A 25,165-nucleotide genomic window follows, 5' to 3' on the forward strand; every position below is an offset into this window, starting at 1 on the left:
TTGCATACCAGTGCTGCAGAATCACTCCTGCCAGGGCAGGGGGAAGGCCTGGGAGAGAGCAGGGTGCTTTGGGGCATGGGTGAGTGATTTTTTTGTCCTCTGGTAGCAAAGCCTGGGTAAGAAATTCCCACCACTCCATGGGACTAATATAGCAGGTTTGGCTGCTCTGGAAGTGGGATTTCTGAAATGATGTGGGTTTTGAGTGCAGCAAAACTGTCCTCCCCAGCATTTGGAGGCTTTAGAGGGCTTGGCTGCCAATGTGTTTTGCGTAAGTGCCTCTGTAGATAAACTCTGGGAGGGAGATAAAGGCGTGCCACTGTGAACAAGGAGGGGTAGGGGTTGAGCTGCTCATCTCCTGAGCTCTCTGAACCAGCAGCAGTGTAGGTCGATCCTTGCAGCATGTCATGGGGTGGGCTGCAGTGTTCCTGGGGTCACCAGCTCTGCAGGGGCTATGCTGGGGTGTTCCCAGAAGGATCTGGGCAGCAGTCAGAAATGCTGCTGTGAGTTCAGTGTTTGGAAGAAAGCCTAGCCAAGCAGGGCACCTGGGGGTACTCTTTGATTCCTGATTGATGTGGTGAAAGGGGTGGCTGCTCCCTTAGGTGGGTGGCTCCCTGCCATGCTCTGCAGAGCCTGCTGAGTGGCGTTGGAGGCAACACTAGCAAGAGGTGCCATTCCATGTACCCCTGGACAACTGAGCCCAGGAGCTCCCACACCTTGTAAACAGACTCCTTGAGGCACCAAGGAGGGCTGTTGCCTTCAGAAGTCCATTGAGCAGTCTCTGTAGAGAAGATGAGGTACATGTGTGGTTCCCAGGGCTTTCAAGGGCCACGCATTTCTGTACATGTCTCCCTGCCAGCCTCTCACTTGCAGAAACTCCATCTTGGTCATCATGTAGGTGTAGGTTCAGGCCTATGGGTACAAAGGCTGGCACCCTTCATATTGGTGAAGGATGGCAGGAGAGCTGTCCACTTCCTTTGGGAATGGGTTATGAGTGTGCTCTCTCCTTTCCCAAGTCCGTGGCTGCCCTGAGCAAGTGCCTTGTCCTGCCCACATCCACTGCCTGTGCTGGAGAGCCAGGGTCTTGCAGCAGGCTGTCCTGAGAGGAGCTCCTCTCTGTGCCCCCTTGGTGGCCCCACAGCAGTGCCACCCTCCCTGCATGGATTGGGATGGCTTGGTGTGCAGGGCACTGCCAACTGGTGCACCAGACGAGGGGCTGTTGTTAGCACAGGCAGAGTCTGTGTTTGCATGACTCTTCTTCCTTAGAAATGCATGCAAATCTGGTGGATTTGTCACCAAGCTGTGACTAACTCGTGAAACCTGTCATATCCCTCGTGACTTACGAGGCTTCATGCCAGGGCATCTTGTCTGCTGGTGGAGGTGGGACAGGGTGCCTAGCTACCCCAAGAGCAATGACAAGTGATGGATTTTCTTTGAGGGCTTCAGCAGCACCATTGTTCTCTTGTCTGCCTCTCCCATCTGTGTCCCGTTCCTCCCTGGGCACTGAAGGGTCTTCTATTCCTGCTTATTTTTGCCAGGCTCTGACTTGTTGAATAACCTGAGAAATATTGAACATATAACTGCATTTATTAAAAATAAATGTGGTTATCCCACAGTGCCTGTAAATCTCCTTATTCTACTGCCATGGAAATGCTCCGATGCCACACAGACATTGCCTCTTGGAGAGGAGGGGATGGGAAGCCCTGGGACTCCTTAGCTCCTGCCTTCTCCTGGAGGGCTCTTCTGACTTCTCAGCCTGGGCTTCAAGGTGGTGGGAATGGCCTGATCCCCAGCGGTCCATGGCCAGCAACGTGGGGAGGCAGCGGGGAACAGGCTGGGGTTGCAGGCACCATGTGGCTGCAGTGCAACCCTTGCAGCAGGTGCACGTCAGGGCATGCAGGCCCACGGGAGTATTTGTGGGAGCTCTGCTTGCCTTTGCTTCAAGCACTCACTGCACAAAGTCAAGGTTTTTGCTGATTTTTACAGGCCTGTTTAAGTGAAATGTGAGCTTTGATGTCTCATTTACTGCAAGCGCTGCTGAGGGCTGTTACTGGAGCTCCCTGGGGCTGGAGCAGAGTCCTGGCAGCCCTGGGGAGCCAGTGCAGGGGAAAGGGGACTCCCCAGCCTTAGGGCACTTGTGGCTCTGTCCCAGGCTGTGCCTGTGGGCTCCTGGCCCATCTTGGACTTTTTTTGACATGATGAGACTGTCAGGTGCGATGACCCTCAGCACTGGGTGCATGGAGGAGTTTTGCTCTGCTGAGCAGTGTGTGGGGAGCCGTTCTGGTAAGGATGAAGGGCAGGGGGAGTGGTGAGCTGCCAGGGTGCCCTGCTCCTCCACCCACAGCCTAGAGTGCTGGTCCTGGTCCTCCCCTGTGGTCCTGAGGGCTCCTCACCCTGCTGCTGCTTGTGGCAGCACACTGCTGTACAGACCCTCCTCTTTCCATGCTCTTTCCCTGCCTTCCTTCCTACCCTGCCAGAGAGGACTAAGCAGGGAGGACAGCCTGGCCAGCCCAGGGCAGCAGCATTGCCCTCTGCCCCCGCCATGCCCCGCGCCAGGGCAGTGGGGACATGCATGGTGGTTGCCAGGGCTGGCTTGGTCACGGGACAGAGCTTCCTGGCTGTAGTTGTTGAGGGCTGTGTCTTGGTGGAGTGTCTCGGGAACAGAGCCAGGCCCCACCTCCGTCACACACATCCCATGGTGACTGCAGAGCCTGCTCGGAGACATAATGGAGGGTGGCACTTGTGTATTTTTAGCTTCTGCTGCATTGCATTGAGAGCTGGAAACGAGGGGTGTGGACACCCGGTGACTAGAATACAACAGCCCGTGCTGTGCACACCACTGGTGGGGATTGCAGCTGCCAGAGAGGGTGGCTCAACAGTCTGCTAAAATGCTGTGTATGGAAGAAGCTGCCTTTTCCACTCCTGTCACGGGGTTCTGCAACTGGCTGTGCATATAGACTGGGCCGGGGCTGCCAGTGTGACCATCCCAGGGATGCAGAGCTGTGTGATGGTTTCCATCTCGGGCCGCTGGCATGGTGGCAGACTGGCTGGTGGGTTCAGTCAGTGCTGTGGGGGAAGCCAAGCAGCTGGGGTGCTGGGTGGCTCCCAGACATCGGCCTCTGTCTAAAGAGCATGGAAGCCTTTGATGACCCCTGCAGTCAGGGTCCCTGTGGACACTCCACATAGGACAGATCTCTGTGGGGTTTGAGCTGTGCCCTAGACCAAAATGCAGGGCTTCTGTGGAGGCGTCCTGCTTCTCCTAGGGGCCTGCAGGAAGGCCTGGCTCAGCCTGCAGCAAAAGGGGGTTGAATGATGCTGGCACTTGCGTGCAAGGTGGCATGTAGCATGGCTACTGCTGCTAGCTCTGGTCATGCCGCCCAGCCAAGAGCGTGTTGTGTGGATGTCGTCTGAGCCTGGTAGCCAGGGGAGCTGGCTTTGCTCTTGGCAATGACCATGAGAAGGACTCAGCTGTGGCCTCCTCGCAGAATGGAGCTGCCATTCAGACCCTGAGGCTGTGGCAGAGCTTTGCCGTGCCGGGAACACTGTGCTTTTGTGAGGGAAAACCTGCAGGGCTCAGGGCAGGGCGCCGAGGTGCAGGATGGGCAGTGGGGTGGATGTCAGGCTGTTGTTCCTTTTGCCTTCCCACCCCCAAACTCGTGTGGTGCTGCAGGGTTTGGGTACGGATCAGGAGTGATGCTGGCTGGTGAGGAGGCTCTGACACCCAGTGGTGCCAATGCAACATCTGCTTCATCCCCATCACACATCCCAGCAGTGCTGGCCTGTGACTTCTGCTACTTAGGTCCAGGGGAGCCTCTCTCTGCTCCCACTTTTCCGGCTATCACATGACAAGTGTGTAAGCTGTTTAATGGGTGCCATTTTTATGGGGCAGAAAATTATGCTGGGCTGTCTAGCCATGGGGTGGGATCCCAGACAAGTTGATGTGGTCTCACAGGCCATGGAGGGACCTGGGCTCTGGGTGTGTGATGGTTCCCTCCTGGCTAGGAACAAGGTGCAGGGTCTTCTGCCCCATCCAGCCAAGCCTGACCCCTTCTGCTGTACCTCTCCCAGGTGCTTGGGCCCAATTTTCTCTTGTCTTTACCCAAAGTTGCCTGCTGTTCTCCATTCTCACTTGCTCCTTAGGATTCTCATCCCATGATGTCCTAGTGCATCCTGGCCCACTGTTCTACCTGCCCTTTCCCCATCCCTAGTTCCCTCCCTCTTCCCCTCCTCACTTTCTCTTTGCAGTTGGTGTTCCCCCTCGTTCCTCTTCTCCACTGTTCACTTTGCAGGTACCTGGCACAGGAGGGGCAGTGGCGAGGGTTTCAGACCCAGTTCATACTGCAGGCAGTTCCACTGGCCCTGGGCTGGTGCATGCTGTGGGCAGTCATGGGGAAAATGCTGCTGAACTGCACTGTTCCTAAGCTCCCAGCACACCTGCCAAGGCGGGGCTTTAAACTGTTCCTTCAGGTCCCTGTGAACCCAGCTCCGCTCTTTGCTGGAGGGCTTGGAAAGGGTCGGGGGTGCTGCGTGACCCTCATGGGCCAGAGCGGCTGGGTGCATCTCGCAGGCTTAGCAGTTTGGTAGAAGGGAGGGAGCCCTTCAAGGACCAGGGGCAGGAGCTGCTTTGCCTCTCCTGGCGTTTTCCTCATAAGGTTTTCCTATAAGTCCTGAATAAAAACTGGGAAGTCGAGTCAAATTGGGACTGTAAATGAAATGAAACTATTTTAACTTAGGGAAACAGAACATTAAGGCCCACCCTAACCTTGGTGTTGCCCTCTAGTGGGGTCGTGCAATTATCAGTGCTTTCTGTTAGCCTTCATGGCTCTCTGGGGAGGTTTTAAAATATTTCTTTTCCCCATACCTTCTCTTCAACAGTAGTTAGATGCATGGGACAAAGTTTCATGCTCCAGCTGCTGCCGAGGGACTTGCTTTTCTGTATGAAATGTAATTTATAGAAGATTCCTCTAGGAATAAAAAAAATATACAAATGTTACATAAAAGTGTATTCTGAAAATGTAAAATTGTTACAGTCATCACCAAAACAGTGCCAGTTGAGAGACAGTGCAAAGGCACAGCTCTAAGGATAAAAAGCATACTGGGTGTGGGGAGGCTGCTTGGGTATGGTACCAGGGGTTCAGAGATGGGCATCACCTACCGAAACCTGGAAGTCATCTTTACTTCTCCCCCCGCCCCCAAATACCCCAGAAACAACAAACCTGCGTGGTTAGGCGGGCATGTAAGAAGACACATAGAAGACGCTGTTCAATGTAAAATGATGGTTTTCTTTAGTTAAAAAAAGTTGTGGGAAGAAAAAGGACACGTATTCTGGAAATTTAAAAGTAAACATGTAACAATGCAGGACTAAAAGGATTTTTAGGAACCACTTGCTAAAGACACGGAGTCTAATAATAAATATTTTCCAAATATCTGAGGACTAAAAAGCCTTTAAAAGGAGTCACAGGGTACATAAGCGATTGAGGTGTCAAGTGAGTGCTCATGGAAACAGGGCGTTGGCAGATCAGCTCCGTCAGGAAGGCTCCCAACCCAGAGCCATCCCCAATGCCAGACTCATCAGAGAGTTGCCCTTAAATTAAAGGGTTTGATAAAGACATTTTTGAGCAAAGTAATAGAAGCTACTACGCTTTGGTGGGTATTTACTCTAGAATTGTAATGGAGCCTGATGAGATGTTGGGAATCGCTAATAAGTAATGTTAGGGGCCATTGTCCACCAGGGACACGTCCATGGAAAGGGAGGTGTAGCAAATATGGAATTAAAGGCCAATAGGTTTACTTGGGTATTGGGTAAATAGTTAGGAACTACAATAAACACTTTATCTATGAAGATACTACACTGGTGAATAGTCAGCATGGCTTTTGTAAAGCAAAGTTAGCCCTTGCAGTCTGCCAGGGATTTTAAAGATAGCCAGATCATGGGGGTGAGACTGGTCTGGGCTAGTACAGTGCTCATGGGCTTCCAAACAACAGTTGAGAAGGTTTCTCACTGAATGCTTTTAAAGAAGCTAAGCACTGTTCTGATATGAAGTCTTTCTGTGAATTAGTGACTAGTTTTATAGGAAGCAAAGTACAGAAAAAATATCTCTGCTTTCATGGTGCAGAACGGGAGAAGGTGTCAGCTGATCCCTGCGATCATCTGAGATGCTGAAAGAGAGCCTGAAGAGTTGAAGAAAAGTCTTAAGATGTGCCAAATAATGCATATGGGAGAACCAGCCATGTGTGTGTCTTCACTTGGGGCTGTCCCTGCTTCTGGAAGAGACCGTAAAACACTGGCAGAGAGTTTGGCATCTCCTTGCAGGTTGTCCCAGAGGCATGTTCAGCAGTTCGGAAAGGGAGAAGGAACAGAGCAGAAACCCTTCTGCTGCTGTGTGGTACCCCTCTGATGGTGTGTGCTTTCCTACTGCCACCCCAAAGCCGATGGGGTTAGAAGAGGTGCAGAGGATAAGGCAGGCAGCCTGAAAGCTGGCCTAGCCCACCTGCGAGGAGGCGGTGACTTTTCACTTGTACCTTAGCTGGGCCAAGAGAGCTCTGCAGAGGAAGGGTGTGATGGAGAACAGCAAAACAGTGAATGGGACAGAACAGGTGTCAAGGAAATCCTTTGTACTCTCGCACCTTGAGAACTAGAAGCCACTTAGGAGGGCAGCACGATTTAAACAAAATCAGTGGGTTTTTCCCATACCTTACCAGTGTGTAGTACCGAATGCCACCAGGTGCTTTGGTACCCATGGTTCCAGGTGGATTCACGCAGCTGTTAGCAACCATGGTCTGGATGCAGTCCTGCCACTGGAGCTCCCGAGCCTCGGTCAGCCTGGGCTGCCTTCCCTGCCCACCCTGCCCCACTCCTGCCCACCTCGGGGTCAGAGCACTGGCCTAGAGCAGCCCTTGGCTAGTCCAGAGCAGCCAAGGGGAGCCCACCTTGCATGGCTGCTGCAGCAAGTGTCCTGGGGCTACCATTTGCCAAGTTTAGGCTCCTGAAGCTGTATGTGTTTCTCCCCTGTAAAGGGAGTCTAAGCATGGTAGTGTGTCACTGCTGGTTGTTGCTGCAGACATGGTGGCCAGTAGCCTGGGCAAAGCCGTGGGCAGCCTGGTGGCTTGTGGAGACGTGTCTCAGGCCACTCAGTCTGGGGGTTGCTGCTGTAGCAGAGCTCCCTGCGGTGCTGTGTCCCCGCCAGTGTGACACAAGCCCTTCAGCTCCCCACCATTTGGTGGTGGTTCACTGCGGCAGCTGATGCTCGGGCACCGGCTGCAGGGCAGCAGTGTGCTCCTGTCTGCTGCAAAAGACTGGCGGGGCTGCTGCAGGCAAACTGCAAGTGTGCTTTGAAGCCATGCAGGAGCACAGATAACACTGGCACTGCTTTCTCAGGCTTTTCCTGTTGACAAGAAGCCAAGATAAACTGAACCTCATCAAGGGGAAGCAGGAAAAGCCCATTCCCTGGCTTGCAGCAGTGCGCCGAGCTCTGACTGCAGGTTTGTACTAGGCAGCACAGTCCTATGTGGATGGCAGGAGCTTGCCATGGACTTGTAGGAGCATGACATGGAGCCTTTTCCCCAGAAGACAAACCAAGCAGCCTTGGGTGCAGAAGGGTTTCTAGGGCTGGCAGTGCGTTGCCCGCAGTCTGTGCAGAGGAGCCTAGTTTCCCTGCCCCTCTGTTCTTCTGCTGCCTGCGCAAGCCCTGGCCACGAGCTGCTCAGTCCCACAGGCCAGTGTTTGATGGCTCTTTCATGTCAGGGCCTGCACCAGAAGCTTCTGGCTGCTCCAGCTGGAGGCAAGCACTGCTAACTAGTACAAACACTGCTTCCTGGACACAACAGGCTGTGACGTCTGATGCCCACAGGGCACCCCATGGCAAAGTGCTGGCACTGCTGGATCGGGGGGGCCTGCAGCGCTGCCTGGGAGGTGTGCTGGGGTGGACATGTCTGTGCTCCCACCATGATGGGGGTACCTAGAGGCCGGAGGAGCTCTTGGCAGCCAAGAGGTGATGCAGGAGGAGTAGAAGGATTGCTTGCATTTTCACAAACCTTCTGACAGCTCCTGGTTGTTTCTATAAAGCATTCAACTTTCTGTTACAGCAGGGCTCGTGGCAGGCTGGGATGTCTTCATCAGCAATCACTGAACTGCCCTTTCTGATTTGCCTAAGCAGCACAACGCGAGCATGAGGCAGACCCCACGAAGGTCACGGTTTGAGGCCAGCTCTCCTGACAGCTTTATCAGACTGTCTAATGGGGTGGGGCCTGAGGCACTGCGGGCAATGGATGTGCCAGTGGCGAGCGGGACCTGCCTGGTCCCTGTTGCCTGTGCTGGAGCTGTAGGTGCAGACAGCAGATGGGGTAGGGGGTAGCTTTGGACCACCTGGCTGGTTTGCAGAGGTGGAAATCACGAGCCAGTTTTGACAGTCCCTACTCTGTGCTGGTTTGCTGGGAATTGCTAATGCATGGAATGAGAGGGACCCATGTTCCCATGCCCAGCCTTTGTGGCTCAGCCCACCCAGGCATAGGCTGTCAGCGAAGGAGCTTCTCCAGGTGCTCAGCACTGCTCCCAGCCCAGTCCTGGTCCAGTGCTGTGCGTGAGCTGGGGAACCCCTCTCCGGCAGGGCAGGTGACATTGCCTGCTCTTGGACAGCACCAGAACTGCGGTATCCAGACGTGTTGCTCGTTGGGTGGTCTGCCTGGAAGCGGGCAGCCCCTTGCAAGACTCAGGGCTACAAGATGTGGCTGGGAAGGAGTAGTTCACCATGCTGCTGTGCAAGGATGCTGAAAATTTGCTTGCTGTCTGGTGTCTGCACTTGGCTGCTGTTCACCCCAGAAGCAAAAGGAGATCCAGGCTCTTGGGGGTCTGTGAGCTTTGTAGCTAATCCAGTAAATCATTCCAGCTGATCCCCAGCTTGCAAGATCTGAGGAATGCAAAGTCTGGGACTGATTCTGCTGCTCAGCCTGTGGGCTCAGAGGCAGCATCTATAGTGGTGATTTTATCCTGGCCCAGAATGGGTTCCCCTTAATTGCTTGGGTGCACTTTGATGGCTTGTCCATGTGACAGGGATGGCTGCTTTCAGCCATCCCAGTCGCTGGAGCAGACTGGCAGCAGGGGCCAGGGCAGAATGCTTGAGGTGGCCATGTGTGGGCAGAGATGCTGGTGCAGCCTGCCCAGCTAATGCTAGACATGCCAGCAGCCCCACTCGTGGGTGTCTGCAGGGGCACTGGGGGTCTTTTCCCCTTTGCAACCTGTTGCATTTAATGCTTCCATCTAATCCAAATCAGAAATCCAAGTGTAGAGTGTCCTGTGCCTAGACTACCCCAAAAGGGCTCCAGTTCTCAGCCTGCAGTTTCTAAATATTTACATTCTCTCTCGCAGCTCTGGGGTACCTGAAGAGCCGGATGGTGCTGGGAGTCTGCAGGGCCAGGGCATTGCTGCTGGAGGCACTGACACCTTGGCACCAGGGAACTGGCTTCACAGCTTGTGAAGGAACCAGCGCCCATGGCCTGCGGCAGCCGTGGGCACAGGGTACCAGGGTGAGCACTGCCACCATCCCTGCAGGCGCGCCACTGCCCAGCACCTCCCAAGCCACTCAGCAGCCGCCTCACAACTTCCCTCTGGGGAGGTGCCACCTCCAGGCTGGCAGGACAGGCCGGGCAGGGGCTTGCCTCATGGGACAGCCACCAAACACATGTCTGCAGGACCAGCTTTCAAGCCCTGGTCAGGCTGCTGGGCTTGGTCTGGTGCTGATCTGCCAGCCCCATGGTGGTGGACCAGGCTGGGGATGGCCTCAGGCTCCCTCTGCTCATGGCTGAGCCATGCATTAAACGGAGTTAATCAGGTGGTTGTGAGTGAAAAGTTTGCCATCTCCTGCCAAGGCTTTGGGGTTTGCTCTCCTGCTATGGGGCTGGAGGAGGAGCTCGGACTGCCTGTACTGCCAGTGCAGCAGGCAGACACCTGCCTGGGCACCTGGCAGCTGTGAGCTCTCAGCAGTATCACGAGGGATCGGTGCTGGCCGTGGCACCGGCTACTCTCCACTGGCCTCCTGATCACAGGCAGAGAGAAGAGGGTGCAGTGGGCTGTCTGAGTGTGCAGGCAGGGCCAGGTGCAACCTGTGCTGGGGATGGGAAGTAACTGGCAGAGCAGCTGAAGTGGAGCCTGATGTGTTACTTTCCCAGTCCTTGCTACACACAGCGACACTTCTGCCCGGCCCTTTGTGCATCCCTTACTCACTCCCCCTCTGGCAGCTGCTGCAGTGGATGTTTCTGGTCCCCATTACGAATTATGACCTGCAGCTCCTTTCCTCGGGCCGTCTGTCCCCTGCTAGCCCCACAGCCCGGGCTGCTCTCAAGGGGCTGGGGTCGCTGCTCATGAGCCTGGGCTCCTTATCACACACTCCTGCAGCTGCTCGAGCAGAGCTGGGCTTTTTCATGCTGTTTTCTGGTTGGGCCTGTTGCAGTGGAGTGTACCAGGGAAGCACCTAAATTCCTTTCAGTGTCCGGTGCTGGAAAGCTCACAGGAAGTAAAGGAAGAGCTGGAGCAGGAAGAGCAGCTCTGCTTTCCTGGGCTGGAGGGAGCCCTAGTGCCCAGCAGCTCCCAGGAAAGGTGCCAGTCCAACGCCCCTCTTCTGCCCCGAGCTGTGCCCCAGACGGACCTGGGGGCCTGCTTCTTGTTGCCAGAGGCTGCAAGGCACCCTCAGTTCCCTCTTCCTGCTCTGCCTGGACAATCCCTGGCTCTGGGCAACAGGCAGGAGGTGGCCTGGGTGTGTGGGTCGCTCTGGGTCTCAGCAGAGTGGGGCGTGGAGTGTGTGATCAAAGGCAGGGCTGTGCTTGGGGCACAGCAGAGGGGCCAGCTGCCTTCTCTGAACCTATGTAGGCTGGTGGGGAACGGAAAGTCCTCTCTAACCTGTCAGCCTCTGTCAAGCCAGGGAGGGGGGTCCTCTTCTTTGAGCTGTGTCTGTGTGTGGTGGCCATCAGCTGTAGTCCCCTGTATATCAAGGGATGTTGCTTGCACTGCACCCATGTGATTAGAGCCTCACTGGGACTGCAGTTCCCCCTAGAACACCTGCTATTTCTATATGTGGCATTTGCTTCACACACTGCCTTTCTGTTTTCTCTGCAGCCGCCAAGCTTAAAAGCGCTGAGCCGCTCCCCAATGTCGGATGTGTGGGAGTGCAAAGCACAGGACCCCTTTGCCAGCAGCGAGGAGCAGGACGAGGTGCCCCACCAGGTGACGGTGACAGACACAGACACAGGCAGACAGTGCCAGTGCCCAGAGGAGGAGCCCGACGGGGCTCCCCAGAAGCGGACGAGCACCCAGAACGGGATGCAGGACAGTGGGGGTGGCGGCACGGGGGTAAAGAAGAAACGGAAGAAAAAGGATCTGGGAGAGCACGAAGGGGGAGAAAAAGCAGCTGTGGAGGTAAAACCAAAGAGGAGGAGAGAGCCTAAAGAACCAAAAGATCCTAAGAAGGCTAAGGAGCCCAAGAAGCCGAAGGAGCCCAAGCAGAGGGAGGTGGGCAAGAAGCCCCGGAAACCTCGGGAACCCAAAGCCCCCAAGGAGCCTAAAGACAAGAAGAGTGGCTCTGAGCCTGCCCCCAGAGCAAGACCCAAGAAGAGCAGGTGGGTGGTGGTGTGGCCTTGTCTCTGTGCCTGGTTGTGGATGGGGCTGTGGGCTTGCAGGAGCTTCAGCCGACAGCTGTGATGGGCCACCACATTGCAGGGTGCACAGGCTCCTCGTGCTGAAGGCTGGACGTGCTGGTCAGGAGGCCAGGATGGGTTCTCTGGCCATGCAGAGACAGGACAGGCAGGTCCTCATCTCTTCTAGGAATGACGTCCTGTGAGACCCCAGATCCAGAAGAGGACCGAAGAGTCTTGGCCTCTCCTTGGCCTGACCTTTGAGCTGAGTGTTCTGCGGGGCAGAGGGACCATAGGGAGGTGTCTCACCAGGACAGTGAGGTGCTGTGTGGCAGAGGGCCTGTCATACCTGTTTTGGGGCCTGGGCAGAGGATATGTGAGTGAGACAAACCTGACCCTGGGCTGTTTGTGCAAGTGAGAATCCCCACACACTCAGGGGCTGGCAGCCTGCCTTCCCTCAGCTCAGGTTTGGGAGGATGACGGGGCACATATCATCTCTCCCTCTTCCTGGGTGGTAGGACCTATCCCTCCCTTGCAGCTGCGGAGCTGTGCTGGCAGCCAAGGCCAGCAGCAGGGGGGAGGCCTGAGGACTCCCTTGTACTGCACAGCCCAATACCACCACCTCCGGTAATTCTTCCTTTTAATTAACAGGCTGATTGTCCAGAAGCTCTGATTTCTTAACTCTGATTTCTTTTTAATTGGGAATGTGTGCAGATAGCAGAGCAGGTCTCAACAGCACCAGCATCATTTGGTTTACTGTTGTGGACTGGTGAGAATAAGTGTTTTTGGAGAGTCCTGTGCAAAGCAGATCTATCAATTGGGGCTGGGCCCTTCTCATGTACTGTAAGTAATCCATAGGATTAATGTATTTCTGTTGTAAATGGAATTAGTATGGGAGACAGCTGGGAATTTTTCAGCAAAACCTTTCTTTGTTAGAACACACCAGTTTGGTAAGGCTTCTCGAGGGCAGTTTCCTGGAAATGGTCACCAGAATGAGCGTCCCAGGGTCTGTGGGATCTGCGCACCTCCCTCCTACCATAGCTGCCCGCAGGACATGTGCAGGATGAGGGCCGAGGCCCGGGTCTTCCACAGCTCTGCTCCTTTGGAGCTCACTGACAGCTAGATCCTGGAGTGGCCAGGGCTGCAGAGCCGGTGCCAGGGTGGCCGTTTGTGCTGTTGGTGTGGGCTGGTAGTAAACAGAAGAAGGGGTGGGGCAGCAAAGCTCCCATGCCAGGCAGATGGGGAGCTCAGCAGGGTGAGAGCTGGGCATTGTGTCCCCAGCAGGTCCCTGAGCTGTACAGTGCTGTCACTTCTGGTCTTTCTTGAGCCTGGGGCTCTGCATTTGATGAAGCCAAGCCCCTGAGGAAGCCAAGCCCCTGCATCGTCGTTGTGGGCCAGTGAGCCAGAGCAGATGGGGATGGACAGATCAAGCAAACAGTGCCAGGAGCGTGACAGGTGAGGGAAGGGCTCTGCAGCCCTGAGTAGGGCTGCAACGGAGGGGCTGGAGTTGGAGAGGGAAGAAGAAGGGCTGCAGGCAGGGAAGGGAAGGTTGAAGCCCATGTAAAGGCAGCACTGAGGACCAAGGAGGATCCTGGGATGAGGGATGCAGCTAGCAGCCTTTCCTAATGACACCTCTGCTCCACCAGTAAGAAACTGCTATATGGGCAGCTCACAGAGGTCCACCCCTGTGGTGGGACCTTTGGGACCAGAACAAAGCAAGGGAAACATGGGGAAGAGCAGACTGTGGAGGTGTGGGCTCCTGGAGGCACTTATGGCTCTTCTCCAGGAGCTTGTTGCCACCCTGGCAGGTCCCTTGGCTGCCAGCAGTGCCTTCATAGGGTGCTAAAAGCAGCACATGACAGTGCAGCCTGCCATGGGTAGCTGGTGGGCTGGTCACCCTGCTAGACATGGGGATTGTGGCAGGGTAACTCCAGCTGCAGAGCTGGAGACCCTTGTGCCTCCTGCAAAGGCACGGCAGGGTCTGGGGGTACCAGGAGGGGGACTGAGGGAGGATCTGCTTGCTGAGCTGGGGGCCAGCGTGCGGAGCCCTGGTGAAAAGGTCACTTTGTGCAAAAAAGACCAACTAATATAACTCCATAACACATCATACAGCCAGAAGAAACAGTGTGTGGGAGTCTGTGAGTGCCACAAAGCTCTGTGGTTTCCGGATGCCCTGTCCCGGTGGAACCTGAGCCCATGGTGCTTCTTCCTGCTCACCTGCACCTTCCAGGACAACCTAGGTCCACCCCTGCTACTTGGAAAGTCCAGCCCGTGGGTCCTCCTTGCAGCTTCCACCCCTCTGCAGTGCCTCGTTGAGCCTCTTCTTGGACTGTTGCCTCAGCCTCTGGGTCAGCCACCAGCAAACCCACCCACAGGAAGAACAGCCACTGGGTGGAGGCAGCCATGGGTGTCACAGTGGAAGCTCTGCAGGGAACGGGGCTGTGTGTGTCCCTCTGCCCACTGCCTGGAACAGAGATGGGGAGGTGGGCTGGGGGCCCCTGACAGCGTGGGGAGGAAGAGGTGAGCAGCAGGCAGGGTAAGCACTCCATGCAGATGAAGTGATTGCTGGGAGTCCTCTAAGTGGCAGATAATGGTGGCATAATTCCTTCTAAATTATTTCTAATCATAGCCAACTACTGGTTCATGAATGAAGCAGTTGGTAATTGTGACTTACAAATCAATATCGTAGGAGTTATGGCTCGGGTGGAAGCAGTGCTTGCAGTGCATTTTCAGGGCCTCTAATTGAAGTGCAGGTGCCCAGCCAGGGCATTTTTGGCCTGAACAGCAGATTTTTAACTGTTTGGTTTTTGCTGGTCCCAGGTAAGCAGTGATTTTTCTCATGAAATGGGGGTAAAATCTTAACGTGGCTTTGAAACTAACTGTTTCTCTGCCACTGTGCAGGTCTGGGTGTGGAGGGGATGGATGGCAGGGCTGTGAGTGAGGAAGGGGATGTTGCTCAGCCCAGGGACAGGCACCAGCTCTTTGAAATCTTTCCCTTAACAGTGTTCCTTGCAGAGGGTAAGGATGGACAGGCACATTGGGAGCAGTTGTTTCTTACCCCAGTGCTTCTTGGGCACATTCCCTTGCACAGGCAGGTTGTGGTGGGTGCTGGGTGCCACAGGGGGTCAGGTGGCCCTGACCCTGAAAGAGTGCCATGGGGCTGGGCTGCGTCTTCGCATGTTTTATGTTTGCAGGAAGATGGTGGGATTCACCAGGAGCAGGGCTTAAATCCCCTCTGCGAATTGAGCCTGGAGGACAGTTGCCTGGTGGGACAGAGCCTCCCGGTGTGCCCTTGGAGGTGGTGGTGACTGCCATTGTGGGCCATTGCACTGGTGGGAGTCTGGGACCTGCATCTTCCCTGTATTTGTGGCTTAACTCCATCTGGTTGAAGGCACTGGCCAGCGTCTGCTCAGCTGCCATCTCAGGAGGGAAGTCAGTGCTGTGACTCAGGGAAGACAAACCACAAGCTGGAGCAGCTTCTGCGTCAATGCTGGTGTAAAGGCAGGGCTCTGTGGCACATGCAGGAGGTGGCTGGCAGAATGGCCAGTGCTTCTCAGACTGGGCTAGAAGGTTTGTCTCCACGGTGCCAGGACACAGGTTGCCTCTGGAGCTGCTGAACTGACTGGCAGAGCAGCTGACTTTTGTCAGTGCAGGACGTGTTTGAGAGTGCTCTATTCAGAGCAGGCACCTTGTTGCCCTGGCCTCTCGCGGTCGGTGGTGGGGAGATCCTCCTTGCACCTGTGCTGGACATAGGTCCCTGTCTCAGTGTACCAGCTGAGGCAGAGGCTGCCGCGCTCTGGTGCAGGACCTGCCTTCACTGTGGAGACTTCGTGGTCCAAGGAAAGGGAGGGAGGGGTCACCCTGCCTGGAGGGGAAAGGCTGGCCTGGTTCTTCCTGGCTCATCACCGTGCCTGAGCCACTATGCAGGGTGTCCTGACCTCATACAGTCTGAGCTCCCTATGTCGAAGGAGCAGTGAGGGCTGGCCATGAGCTGAACCTCATCTTCTGCAGCCACTGTGGTGCTGTTCCCCTGGCTGGTGGGAGCCCCCAGCCCCTTTCTGCCCCACACCAGGCCAAGGCAGGTGGACCTTTCATCCATTTGTATTGGAGTTGGATGGAGAAACACTTGAAGGTGATTAATGAGCATCACTGATGGGGGATCCCCAATGCTGGGGGAGGCCCCAGGAGCCTTGAGCTGCCTCTGGGTGATCCAGTGGCAGCAGAGTCCTGTGTGGGTGCCTGCTGGCTCTCCTCCAGGATCCCTAGGACAAAATCTAACTGTCAGTCTGTCTTGGCAGCAAGGACACCCCTGTGGAGAAGAAGAAGAAAGGGAAGAGGAAAAATGAGATATCAGTGGACAGTTTGGATTTGGACCAGGATCTCCTGAGCCCTTCAGTGCAGAGCCCTGAGGAGTCTGCGGAGTCAGCCGACAGCCAGGTGTGTCCAAAGCCCACAGCTGGCTGCCGGAGGGGGAAATCCCAACTGCCTCTGAGTGGCAGAAGAGCTGGGACCTGGGGTGGAGAGGTCACAGAGCACTTTCAGCAGTGTGGTTGGTAGACCCTGGCTCTGGGGTCATACCACCATGTGGTGGTCTACCAGACACACTGCTTAAAGTCAGCTGGTGGTCCTGGGCTGGGTGCACACTGCTGCCCTGGGTTCTGCATGTCCCTCAGCCTTGAGTTTCCCTCTCCTCCATGGCTCCTGGCAGCTTCCCTTTCCCAGCACAGTATGGGGAGGCAGGTCAGCCCTGCAGGGCTGGGGAGCTGCAAGTGTCTCTGCAGGGCTCCTCTGCTTCAGGCCTCAGGGACTGATGGAGCTGTGTGGATCAGGCACTGATGGAAACCTTGGCCCTGTGGTGGTGGGTTTACTTCCAAGGACTGCCTGTTCTTCCCACTACCTCCATCCCACTGGGGCAGGGGGTGGGCTGGAGATCAGGCAGCCCTGGGACTTTTTGTCCTCTGCTCAAGCAAGGAGAACATACTTCATCTGCCCTCCTCCCCTGTGACTGCCTTTTTCATCCCATACACAGAAACGCCGCTCAGGACGGCAAGTGAAGAGGAGGAAGTACAATGAGGACCTGGATTTCAAGGTGGTGGATGACGACGGCGAGACAATAGCTGTGCTAGGAGCTGGGCGAACCTCTGCACTCTCCGCCTCTACTCTGGCATGGCAGGCAGAGGTAGGGCTGGATATGGGACTGGGGTGATGGGACCTCCTGCCTCCTGCAGTGTGTTCCAAGGGCATCAGAACCGAGATTCGAGGATATGGGGGGTCCCAGCACAAGGACGGGGTGAGAGTGTGCCTGTCTGGGAGGGTGCAGGCTGTCTTTGCAGGGACTGTGAGTGCACAAAGGGATGGGCAAGAGGTGTGCAGGTCCAACTGGCCCCTCCTGCTTGGAGGCTAAGGCCTCTGGAGCATGTTGTGTAGCCGGACGTGTCCCTGAAGACATGACCCAACCATTGCCCATGCCCACCTTTGGCTCCTGTCTCAGTAGCTTCTTGTCCATGAAGTTAGTCTATTATTTTGGCTCTGCCAGCCAATGGCTTTGTAGATGCCAGGTCATAATTTCTGCCTACATTGCTGATCTCCATCAGTGCCTTGGAGTGTAGAGATCCCCAGCCTGACACCTGAGAGGCAAGCTGATCTGCTGGGCAACGTGATGGGGATCTGGGCAGCGTGGCAGCGTTCAGCTGGTGTCGCTGCAGTTCGGCCCTCACTGCCCTGCCTCTTCTGCCCACTGGTTCAGCACTGGCTTCTGGTGGGTGCTGGCAGCTCCTTCCTGCTGGTGTGTACGTGTTGGATCCCGTAGCTCATTCCCTTTCTCTGGTCTCTAACAAAGCTGCCAGATATTAATAATGGTCACTAATTGTTTCCATAGTGTTCCCATGTCCCTCTCTAGTCCCCTCTTCATAAGGCTTTGGTATGGGTATTAGTCAGCTCTGTTGTTAAGCCAGTAAATAAGACCTGGCCTGATACTCCTTGCCCAAGAGGGCTGCTGCACACCCATGGGAGGTGCTGCTGGTGCTGCTTCAGCTGCTGCCTGGGGCTGTGTCCCAGCTGAGCTCCTGGCACTGATCTCTCCAGCTGAGATTTTCAAAACAGCAGGTGGAAATGCGTTGCCTTTGGCATGTGTCTGTGCTGCCACCCTGCTCTCCTCTTAGTCCTGGACTTCCACCTCAATTTGTCCTGCTCCAGATGAATTATTAAGGCTGTGGTATCTGATGGCAGCAAGGCTCTCTGCTGGGTGGCTGCTCTGGGCTTCTGCCAGCAGGCTTGGCCGGGACTGGCTTTGGCGGCTCCCGGTGTCGAGACTGACCTGGCAGGGCAAGATGGGAGTGCTGAGGCCTCAGGGCTGCTCTCCCCATGGCCTGGAGTTGCAGCCTTCACCCCTGGATCCTGGCCACATTCCTCAGCAGCTCTGTGGGGCAGTGCAGGACTCCTCTGGCAGCCCACAGGCTGCCAGTGATGACCCATGGACCTGTGTAAGCCATCTGGGCTGTGGGTCAGTGTGGGAGCTCCCAGCCACAGGGCACTGGAGGCGGCTGCGATGGCAGCACTGCGCCCCTGGCTGTGTTCACACAAACCCTCTGTAGCCAGGGTCAAGCTGGAGCCCAGCAGCGACAGGGTGGATGTCCAGACATGGGGAAGTGGGCACCAGACAGTGGCTCAGTGGGAGCAGCTCTGCATGCTCCCCTCAACCATGTTATGCTGGTGTGGGGCAGAGCTCCCCAAATAGGGCAGAAATCCCTCTCTGGGCCACAGGACTGCAGCTGAGGGGCCCAGACAGGGCTGCTGTTACCCTGCTTGCTGTGTTGCGGGGCTGGGTCCAGCATCCTGCCCCACACTGTAGGGGGCGTGCTGAGGCAGCAGATCATCTGAGGACTGGGACGTGGAGCGGTTGCTGCAGTCCTGGGCACCCCCTTTGCTCTCCCATGCCCTTTTGGGTGAATGGTATGGGATGCCCCGGCTGTCTGTCCCTTCCCAGCCTGTCCTGTGTCTTTCTTGGTGAGGTCCTTCTAGTCTGCAAAGGGATACCTCAGGGTTGCTTTGCCTTGGACCAGACTCTGCCTCCATCTGAAGTAGATGAACAGAGTCTTCCTCCTTTCTGCTCTGCACTTTGCTCTTCATCCTGCTGCTGTAACATCTCCCAGCCAGGGCACAACTGATATTTCCAATGCTCCATATTCTTGCTGTCTCTCCTCTCCCTTTAATCTTTCCTTGCCTCTTCTGCTACAGCGCAGACAGGCACAAGCCCAGCTCTCTTGTCCCTTGGCATTCCTGCCACAGCACGTGGCCGGGAGAGCCCTGACCTGTGCCTGTTGTGTTAGAGCTGGAAGCAGGACAACGTTAGAGCCACCTCTAGCAAAGCTCGTGTGCTCCATGTGAGGGCATGGGATGGGAGCCTTTGGGTGGCCAGTGGAAGGTCTGTGCAGCCTCATGGGTGATTTCTTCATGGCAGAGTCAAAGCCTGCAGAGGAAAGAGGGCAGCACTTTAAGCCTCCCAGGAAGAGCTGCATAGACAGTGCTGGGGCTGAGGTGCTGTTACCATGTCCTGTGGCCATGGGCAGGCAGCAGCAATGGAGGACAGCCCTGCTCCCTGCTCCACTGGGGCCATCCAGCACTATGGGGTTGTAGAAATGCCAAGGCAAGTCAGAGATCTGCCGTGGAGAGTGGCTGGGAGCAGGAGATGTGCATGTTTTTGTGTATTTCCTTCCCTGAGTCTCAGGGCAGAGCACCGAGCAAGGGTTCCCCGGGTGCAGCTCTCCCCGCCCATACTGTGCCAGCTCTGCCTGTCTGGCTAGTGGGCTGGGAGAGGAGCAAGCAGCCATTCTGTGCTGGGAGGGTGCCAGAGACCAAGCCACATGATGAGCTGGGAAAACAGCACTCTGCTCTCCTGTCCCCAGGAGCCTCCCGAGGATGATGCCAATATCATTGAGAAGATCCTCGCCTCCAGGATGGTGCAGAAGGAGGTAAGCAGCAAAGATGTCTGTGGGGCTGGAGGTTCCTGTGCAGGGGAGACAGGACCTGGCTGCCTTGTGCAGCAAGGGACATGAGACAGCAGCAGCCGGTGCTGCTGTGCCATTCTTAGTGCTCGCTCTTCACAGGGTGCTGCTGGGGTATGGCTGGACTGGCACCTTTCTGGGTTGGGGTTCAATGTGGTGCCTCTCCTGCCCTGAGCACCAGAAAACCTCTGGAGAGGAGTAGGCCTAGGCTGATGCCCAGGAGGTGTTTGAGTACCCCGTGCTCAAGGGTGGTCTCACACCGCATTCCCCAGGGCCCCTAAGCCTCCAGGGAAGGCAGCACGCTGAGTGTCTGGCCATCCTTGCTATTTGTGGGGTTCAGCCTGCCTGGAGCCTGTGGCCGGGCAGGGGATGCCTGTCTGTGCCCAGGCCACAGAGGATGCTCCCCAGGTTCTCCACAGGCTGTGACTGTCACTAACTCTCCTTCCCTTGGTTTCAGGCTCATCCTGGAGGCCTGGCGTTTGAGATGGAGGAGTTCTATGTCAAGTACAGGAACTTGTACGTTTGGCGTTGTGGTGCTCTGTGCTGCCGTAGTGGGCCCTGTGCATGCAGGAGTGAGGGCTATGCACTCCCACCTCTGTCCCATGCCCAGCTGCAGCCCCAGCATCCCTGTCTCACTGCCCCTGTCCTCCTGAGCCAGCCCAGAAGTGGGAAGCAGGAAAGCCACTGCAGCCGCAGTGCTCAGTCTTGGCCTGGACCTGGTCCATGGCTTCCTCCAGTCTGGGGTTTCACATGGCAAGGCAGAGGCTGGGTCTTGTGTGGGTCACTGGGAGACCCCTGCTGGTCTGCGTGGCAGATGGGATTGGGCCCAAAGACCTCTTTGGTCCTGTGTTGTTGATTTCTTTTTCCTCTGCAGCTCGTACCTCCACTGTAAGTGGGCCACTCTGGAGGAGCTAGAGAAGGACCCCAGGATCTCACAGAAGATAAAGCGCTTCCGGAACAAGCAGGCTCAGATGAAGCATATTTTTACAGAGGTGAGAGTTGAGCACCGCAAACAGCTGTGCCCAACCCCGGCACACCTGGGCCTGGTGCAGTGGCAGAGCAGGCCAAGAGCTGAGTGCTGCCTCTGGCACCTCCCTGCCCAGGTGAGACCAGCTCCAGGACCAAAATTCAGGGCTGAGAGTGGGCAGGCAAGGCTCATTGTGCAGCTGTGCCTGCCCTGCCTGAGCTTTGCCATAGCTCAGTGATCCTGGGGTGCTGCCCAGAGCCCTGCCTGTGCCCCCTCGCTGACACCATGGTAATGCCCAGACTGCCAGGGCGCAGCACAAGAGGGTGAGCAGGTGGGGATGCTGGAGCTAAGGGGCCATGACAGTGCCCTGAACACCTGTGGTGCCACTGGCAGAGGTATGGGCAGGGTAACAAATGTCACTTGCCAGACACTGCCAACCCTGGAAGCGCTGCTCAATGGGAGGGAGGGCAGCATGCAGTGCTGGAGGTGCTTTCATGGTGGAGCAGAGATGCTGTGGGAGAGAGAGAGCTATAAATACTTGGGCTTAGGGCAGCTCCTGCCTGCTCTGCTCTATAAGCAGATTAATCTTGTTTAAAGAAAAGGTGTTCTATAATTTATCTCACTGCTTAGAGACAGTTGTTGGATCTCCTCAAACTGCCCCTTACAAGTGTAAATCAGGCCAGTAGGCTATGAAAATTTCTCCACAGATGTAGTTGGAAAGCTGGGGGTGTGTGTCAAATTTCTCACTCCCAAGTCTGCTTGGGGTCTTTCCCAGGTTGCAGAGAAAAAGCATGTGTTGGAACATGCTGTACCACTAACAAATTAGCAAGGAGTAAACGCGCTTTCCTATGACTAACTGGAGCTTGGTGAGCTGTGAACATAGAAGCCTGCTTTTACTCCTTCCCAAGCCCTAGGCAATTTGCGTCTCTGAGGACCACTGCTGGTCTAAAGCCCGCTCCTCCCCAGGGGTTTCTGGCAGGAGGATGAGCCCTTGCCTCATGAGCAGTTGCTGCTGGTGACTGCTGAGCTGAAGGCAGGAAGAGAGAAGCAGAGGCAGAGTACAAGGTGTCATCCCTTGCAGAAGAGTGGAGTTCATCCGGGTGCTGTGTGTGGCTCTGTGCTGTGGCAGTCACAGCTCTGGATGCTGCATGTAAGCTGGAGCCTACAGCTCAGGGCTTTGTACCCTGGGGCCAGATGGGCTGGAGAGGACATTCCTGCCTCTCAGCAAGGGCAGCATGGAGCCCCTGGCTGCTCTAAAGCAAGAGCTTTGCCTTCTGCAGGGCTCCTGCATCCTTGCTGCCCAGAGACAGATGTCACATACCTGCATCCAGGGCACTTGGTGTGCTGTGCTCAGCTAGCAGCATTCTGGGGACAGATGTCCTGCAGCTGTTTAGTCATGCCTGCCATCTGTTTAACCCTGGAATCACCTTGAACTTACCTCTCATTTTGCTGTCGCAGCCTGATGAGGATCTGTTCAACCCAGACTATGTGGAGGTAGATCGAATTCTGGAGGTGGCTCACACGAAGGACCCTGACACCGGGGAGGTGAGTGGCTGCATTGCTTGCTTGCCCTGTGGAGGCAGGCTTGGCAGGAGGCCCAGACCCACAACGTGCATGGCGTGTCATCTCTGAGCATCCTGAGGCCTTCCCAGCCTTGCGCAGCCTGAGTCCCGTCCCTGGGGACCCTTTGGCACAGGGTAGATGGAGGGCCACTGACCGTCCCTGTGACTCGCTCTCAGTTGCAGTCTGCACCTGCATGCTGGGGCTCGGCGGCTGCAAGTCCTGCACTGTCACTGAGCCTGTCTCTCTGCATGGCAGGAGGTGACTCACTACCTGGTGAAGTGGTGCTCGCTGCCCTACGAGGAGAGCACTTGGGAGCTGGAGGAGGATGTCGACCCAGGAAAGATTAAAGAGTTTGAAGCCCTCCAAATCCCTCCAGAAATCAAGCACATGGTAACGTACCCAGAGGTAACGTACCCGGCTGGCAGCTCGCTGCCCTGGGCAGGCAGGGACTGTCTGTGTCTTGCCAAGGTCCAGCAGTGCTGAGCTTGTCCCTGCTGCTGCAGTGCAACCCCATATCCTCCCCTTCAGATGGGTTAGTTAGCAGGATCCAAGGGTGGGATCTGGAGGCCAAGTCCTTGTTGTGAATCAGCTGTCAATGACTGTTCTGAAGTGTTGTCCTGATGTGCAGCCCCAGAAGCAGGGTCTGGCCTTACTGAGCTTTAGATTCTTCCTCTCTATGGACCTTGCTCCTGCTCTTTCCTCCTAGGAGCGCCCGGCATCTGAGTCCTGGCAGAAACTGGAAAAATCCCGGGAGTATAAGAACAGCAACCAGCTGCGGGAGTATCAGCTGGAGGGAATGAACTGGCTGCTCTTCAACTGGTATAACAGGTGAGGAGGGGATGGAGCTCTGCTCCCATGAGGAGCCCTGCTGGTAGTGGGGCCCTGGTGTGTGTAGTCATGAGAGCAGCAGAGCTGGGGGAGCAGAGCTGACAAACAGGGGCCTGACAGAGCAGCCGCTGAGACCCTCCAGTGCTGGAGCTCATGGGCAGCTGCCAGAGATTGTGTTTGGTTTAGCTTTGCAACTGAGTCTTTAGGAATGTTTCTGCCTGGCAAATGCTGATGAGTCTTGGAGATAGTAAGGCTTAGCTGTGGGTCTAAGATACACCTGATTTTTGGTATTGGCCAGGCCAATACCTATTCCTGTGACCCATTCCTGTGGCACAAGTGCAGGAATATGCATGTTCTCAGCTGCAGCGGGCCATCGTATGTATCTCTCACTGGCTAGTGTACACCCAAAGGACAGCATCTTTCACATTAACTTTGAGTCCATCATGTTGCAAGAAATTGGGTGGTCTGGCTTACCCAGATCTCTTTGGGCCACTATACCAACGTCCCCCCACCCTCCATGCTGCAGGGTCAGAGAGGTGTGGGTGGAGGTGACGTGCCTGACATCCCATCAAGGAGTTGGTGACAGGGTGGTTTCAGTCCCTGAAAGCACATTCATCTGCCCCTGTCCATCTCTGCAGGAAGAATTGCATCCTGGCTGACGAGATGGGGCTGGGGAAGACAATCCAGTCAATCACCTTCCTCTCAGAAATATTTCTGATGGGCATCCATGGCCCCTTCCTCATCATCGCACCTCTCTCCACCATCACCAACTGGGAGAGGGAGTTCCGCACCTGGACGGAGATGAATGCCATCGTGTACCATGGCAGCCAGATCAGCCGGCAGATGATCCAGCAATACGAGATGGTGTACAGGGATGCACAGGTGATTAACACACACAACAGTCCCAGGATGTGTCCCCCAGCCCTGGCTTCCTTTACTTGGGAAGCACTGAGCTGCATGTGGAGCTTGTGGTTCATCTGGAGACAGAAAGGTGATCTTTTAAGACCACTTTGCTGGCATGGGCTCAGGGCACACTGTGTATGAGTGAAGAACAGGCCCAACTTATGCAGAAGGGGAAAATGCAGGGGAGCCCCAGCTGCTGTTCTTGTCCAGGCCTGTTTGTCTGCCCTGAAGCAGTGTCTGGTTTGGAGAGACGCAGCCTGCAGCCAGCGAGGAGGCTTGCAGGAACCTACCTGCTGCTTAAGAGAGATGAATCTGGGGAAATCCCAGCTAGAACCCAGATGCTAACACTGATATCTTGACAGGACATCTGACACTGCCCCGCTGCCCTGCTGGAGTCAAGCGCTGCATATGGTTTATATCTCCCTAGGGTAACCCTCTCCCTGGGATCTTCAAGTTCCAGGTGGTCATCACCACCTTTGAGATGATCCTTGCCGACTGTCCGGAGCTGAAGAAGATCCAGTGGCGCTGCGTAGTCATTGATGAGGCACATCGCCTGAAGAACAGGAACTGCAAACTCCTGGAGGGGCTGAAGCTCATGGCCCTGGTGAGCATGTTCTGCCCAGGTTCATGTGAGAGCAGGGTGGGCCAGAGATGGCCATGCCTAGTGGTCAGATGCCACTGCCAGCTGCTCAGGCCCAGTGCCAGAGCTGAGAGTTCCCTGTCAAAGGGAAAACCATCCAGGACCCATCAGGTCACTGGGAGGCCCTTTGATGGATGGGGCACTGGTGCCCTGCAGCCATCACAAACTCCTTTTTGCTGAAGTGGAATGTTAACCCACAGCAGGCCAAGTCCCTCCATGCCTTCCCATATATGTGCACTCCCTGGAAGAGCACTGCCTGGCCTTGCAGCGCAGCTTAGGCTGCTGCAGCAGGTGGAGGCAGTGTTGATCAGCTGTGCACAGTATCCTCTGGCCATGGTGTGCCTTGTACGCTGTGGTGAGCAGGGCTGCCGTATTCAAGCTGGTTTCTTACTGCTCTGCAATAACATGGGACCAGACTGTGCCAGGGATGGGGGTGCAGGAAAAAGGGATCAATGAGCTGCTCTGAGAAATGAATTTGGATGTCCAGCTCCTTTCCAGGTCTGGGAAAGGCTGCTGTTTGCTGGACTGAGGGCCATCAGGTCTATTGGATCTCCCAGCCCTACCCAGCTTCCATCACACTCACCTGTAGCTGGGCCAGGCCTCTGAAAATTATTTGTCTCATGTCTCCAGCTCCTAAAGACC

General features: G+C 55.7%; 1 protein-coding gene across 9 annotated transcripts in view; it reads left to right on the forward strand.

The window, feature by feature from the left end:
- Nucleotides 1–25,165, forward strand: part of CHD6 (chromodomain helicase DNA binding protein 6) — a 93,976-nt gene that overhangs the window by 34,178 nt on the left and 34,633 nt on the right. For 7 of the 9 annotated variants that reach the window (XM_075108490.1, XM_075108482.1, XM_075108488.1 and 4 more), the window contains 11 exons: nucleotides 11,105–11,604; nucleotides 15,918–16,056; nucleotides 16,649–16,798; nucleotides 19,524–19,589; nucleotides 20,080–20,138; nucleotides 20,497–20,614; nucleotides 22,048–22,134; nucleotides 22,408–22,557; nucleotides 22,859–22,980; nucleotides 23,619–23,862; nucleotides 24,311–24,487. In XM_075108490.1, coding sequence (XP_074964591.1) covers nucleotides 11,105–11,604; nucleotides 15,918–16,056; nucleotides 16,649–16,798; nucleotides 19,524–19,589; nucleotides 20,080–20,138; nucleotides 20,497–20,614; nucleotides 22,048–22,134; nucleotides 22,408–22,557; nucleotides 22,859–22,980; nucleotides 23,619–23,862; nucleotides 24,311–24,487 — 1,812 coding nt within the window. The remainder of the gene's footprint in view (nucleotides 1–11,104; nucleotides 11,605–15,917; nucleotides 16,057–16,648; nucleotides 16,799–19,523; nucleotides 19,590–20,079; nucleotides 20,139–20,496; nucleotides 20,615–22,047; nucleotides 22,135–22,407; nucleotides 22,558–22,858; nucleotides 22,981–23,618; nucleotides 23,863–24,310; nucleotides 24,488–25,165) is intronic. The other 2 variants (XM_075108486.1, XM_075108491.1) reach the window with 1 other exon arrangement.

The sequence above is a fragment of the Phalacrocorax aristotelis genome, chromosome 13 (assembly GCF_949628215.1).
Source record: "Phalacrocorax aristotelis chromosome 13, bGulAri2.1, whole genome shotgun sequence".
In the NCBI taxonomy this organism is placed as follows: Eukaryota; Metazoa; Chordata; class Aves; order Suliformes; family Phalacrocoracidae; genus Phalacrocorax; species Phalacrocorax aristotelis.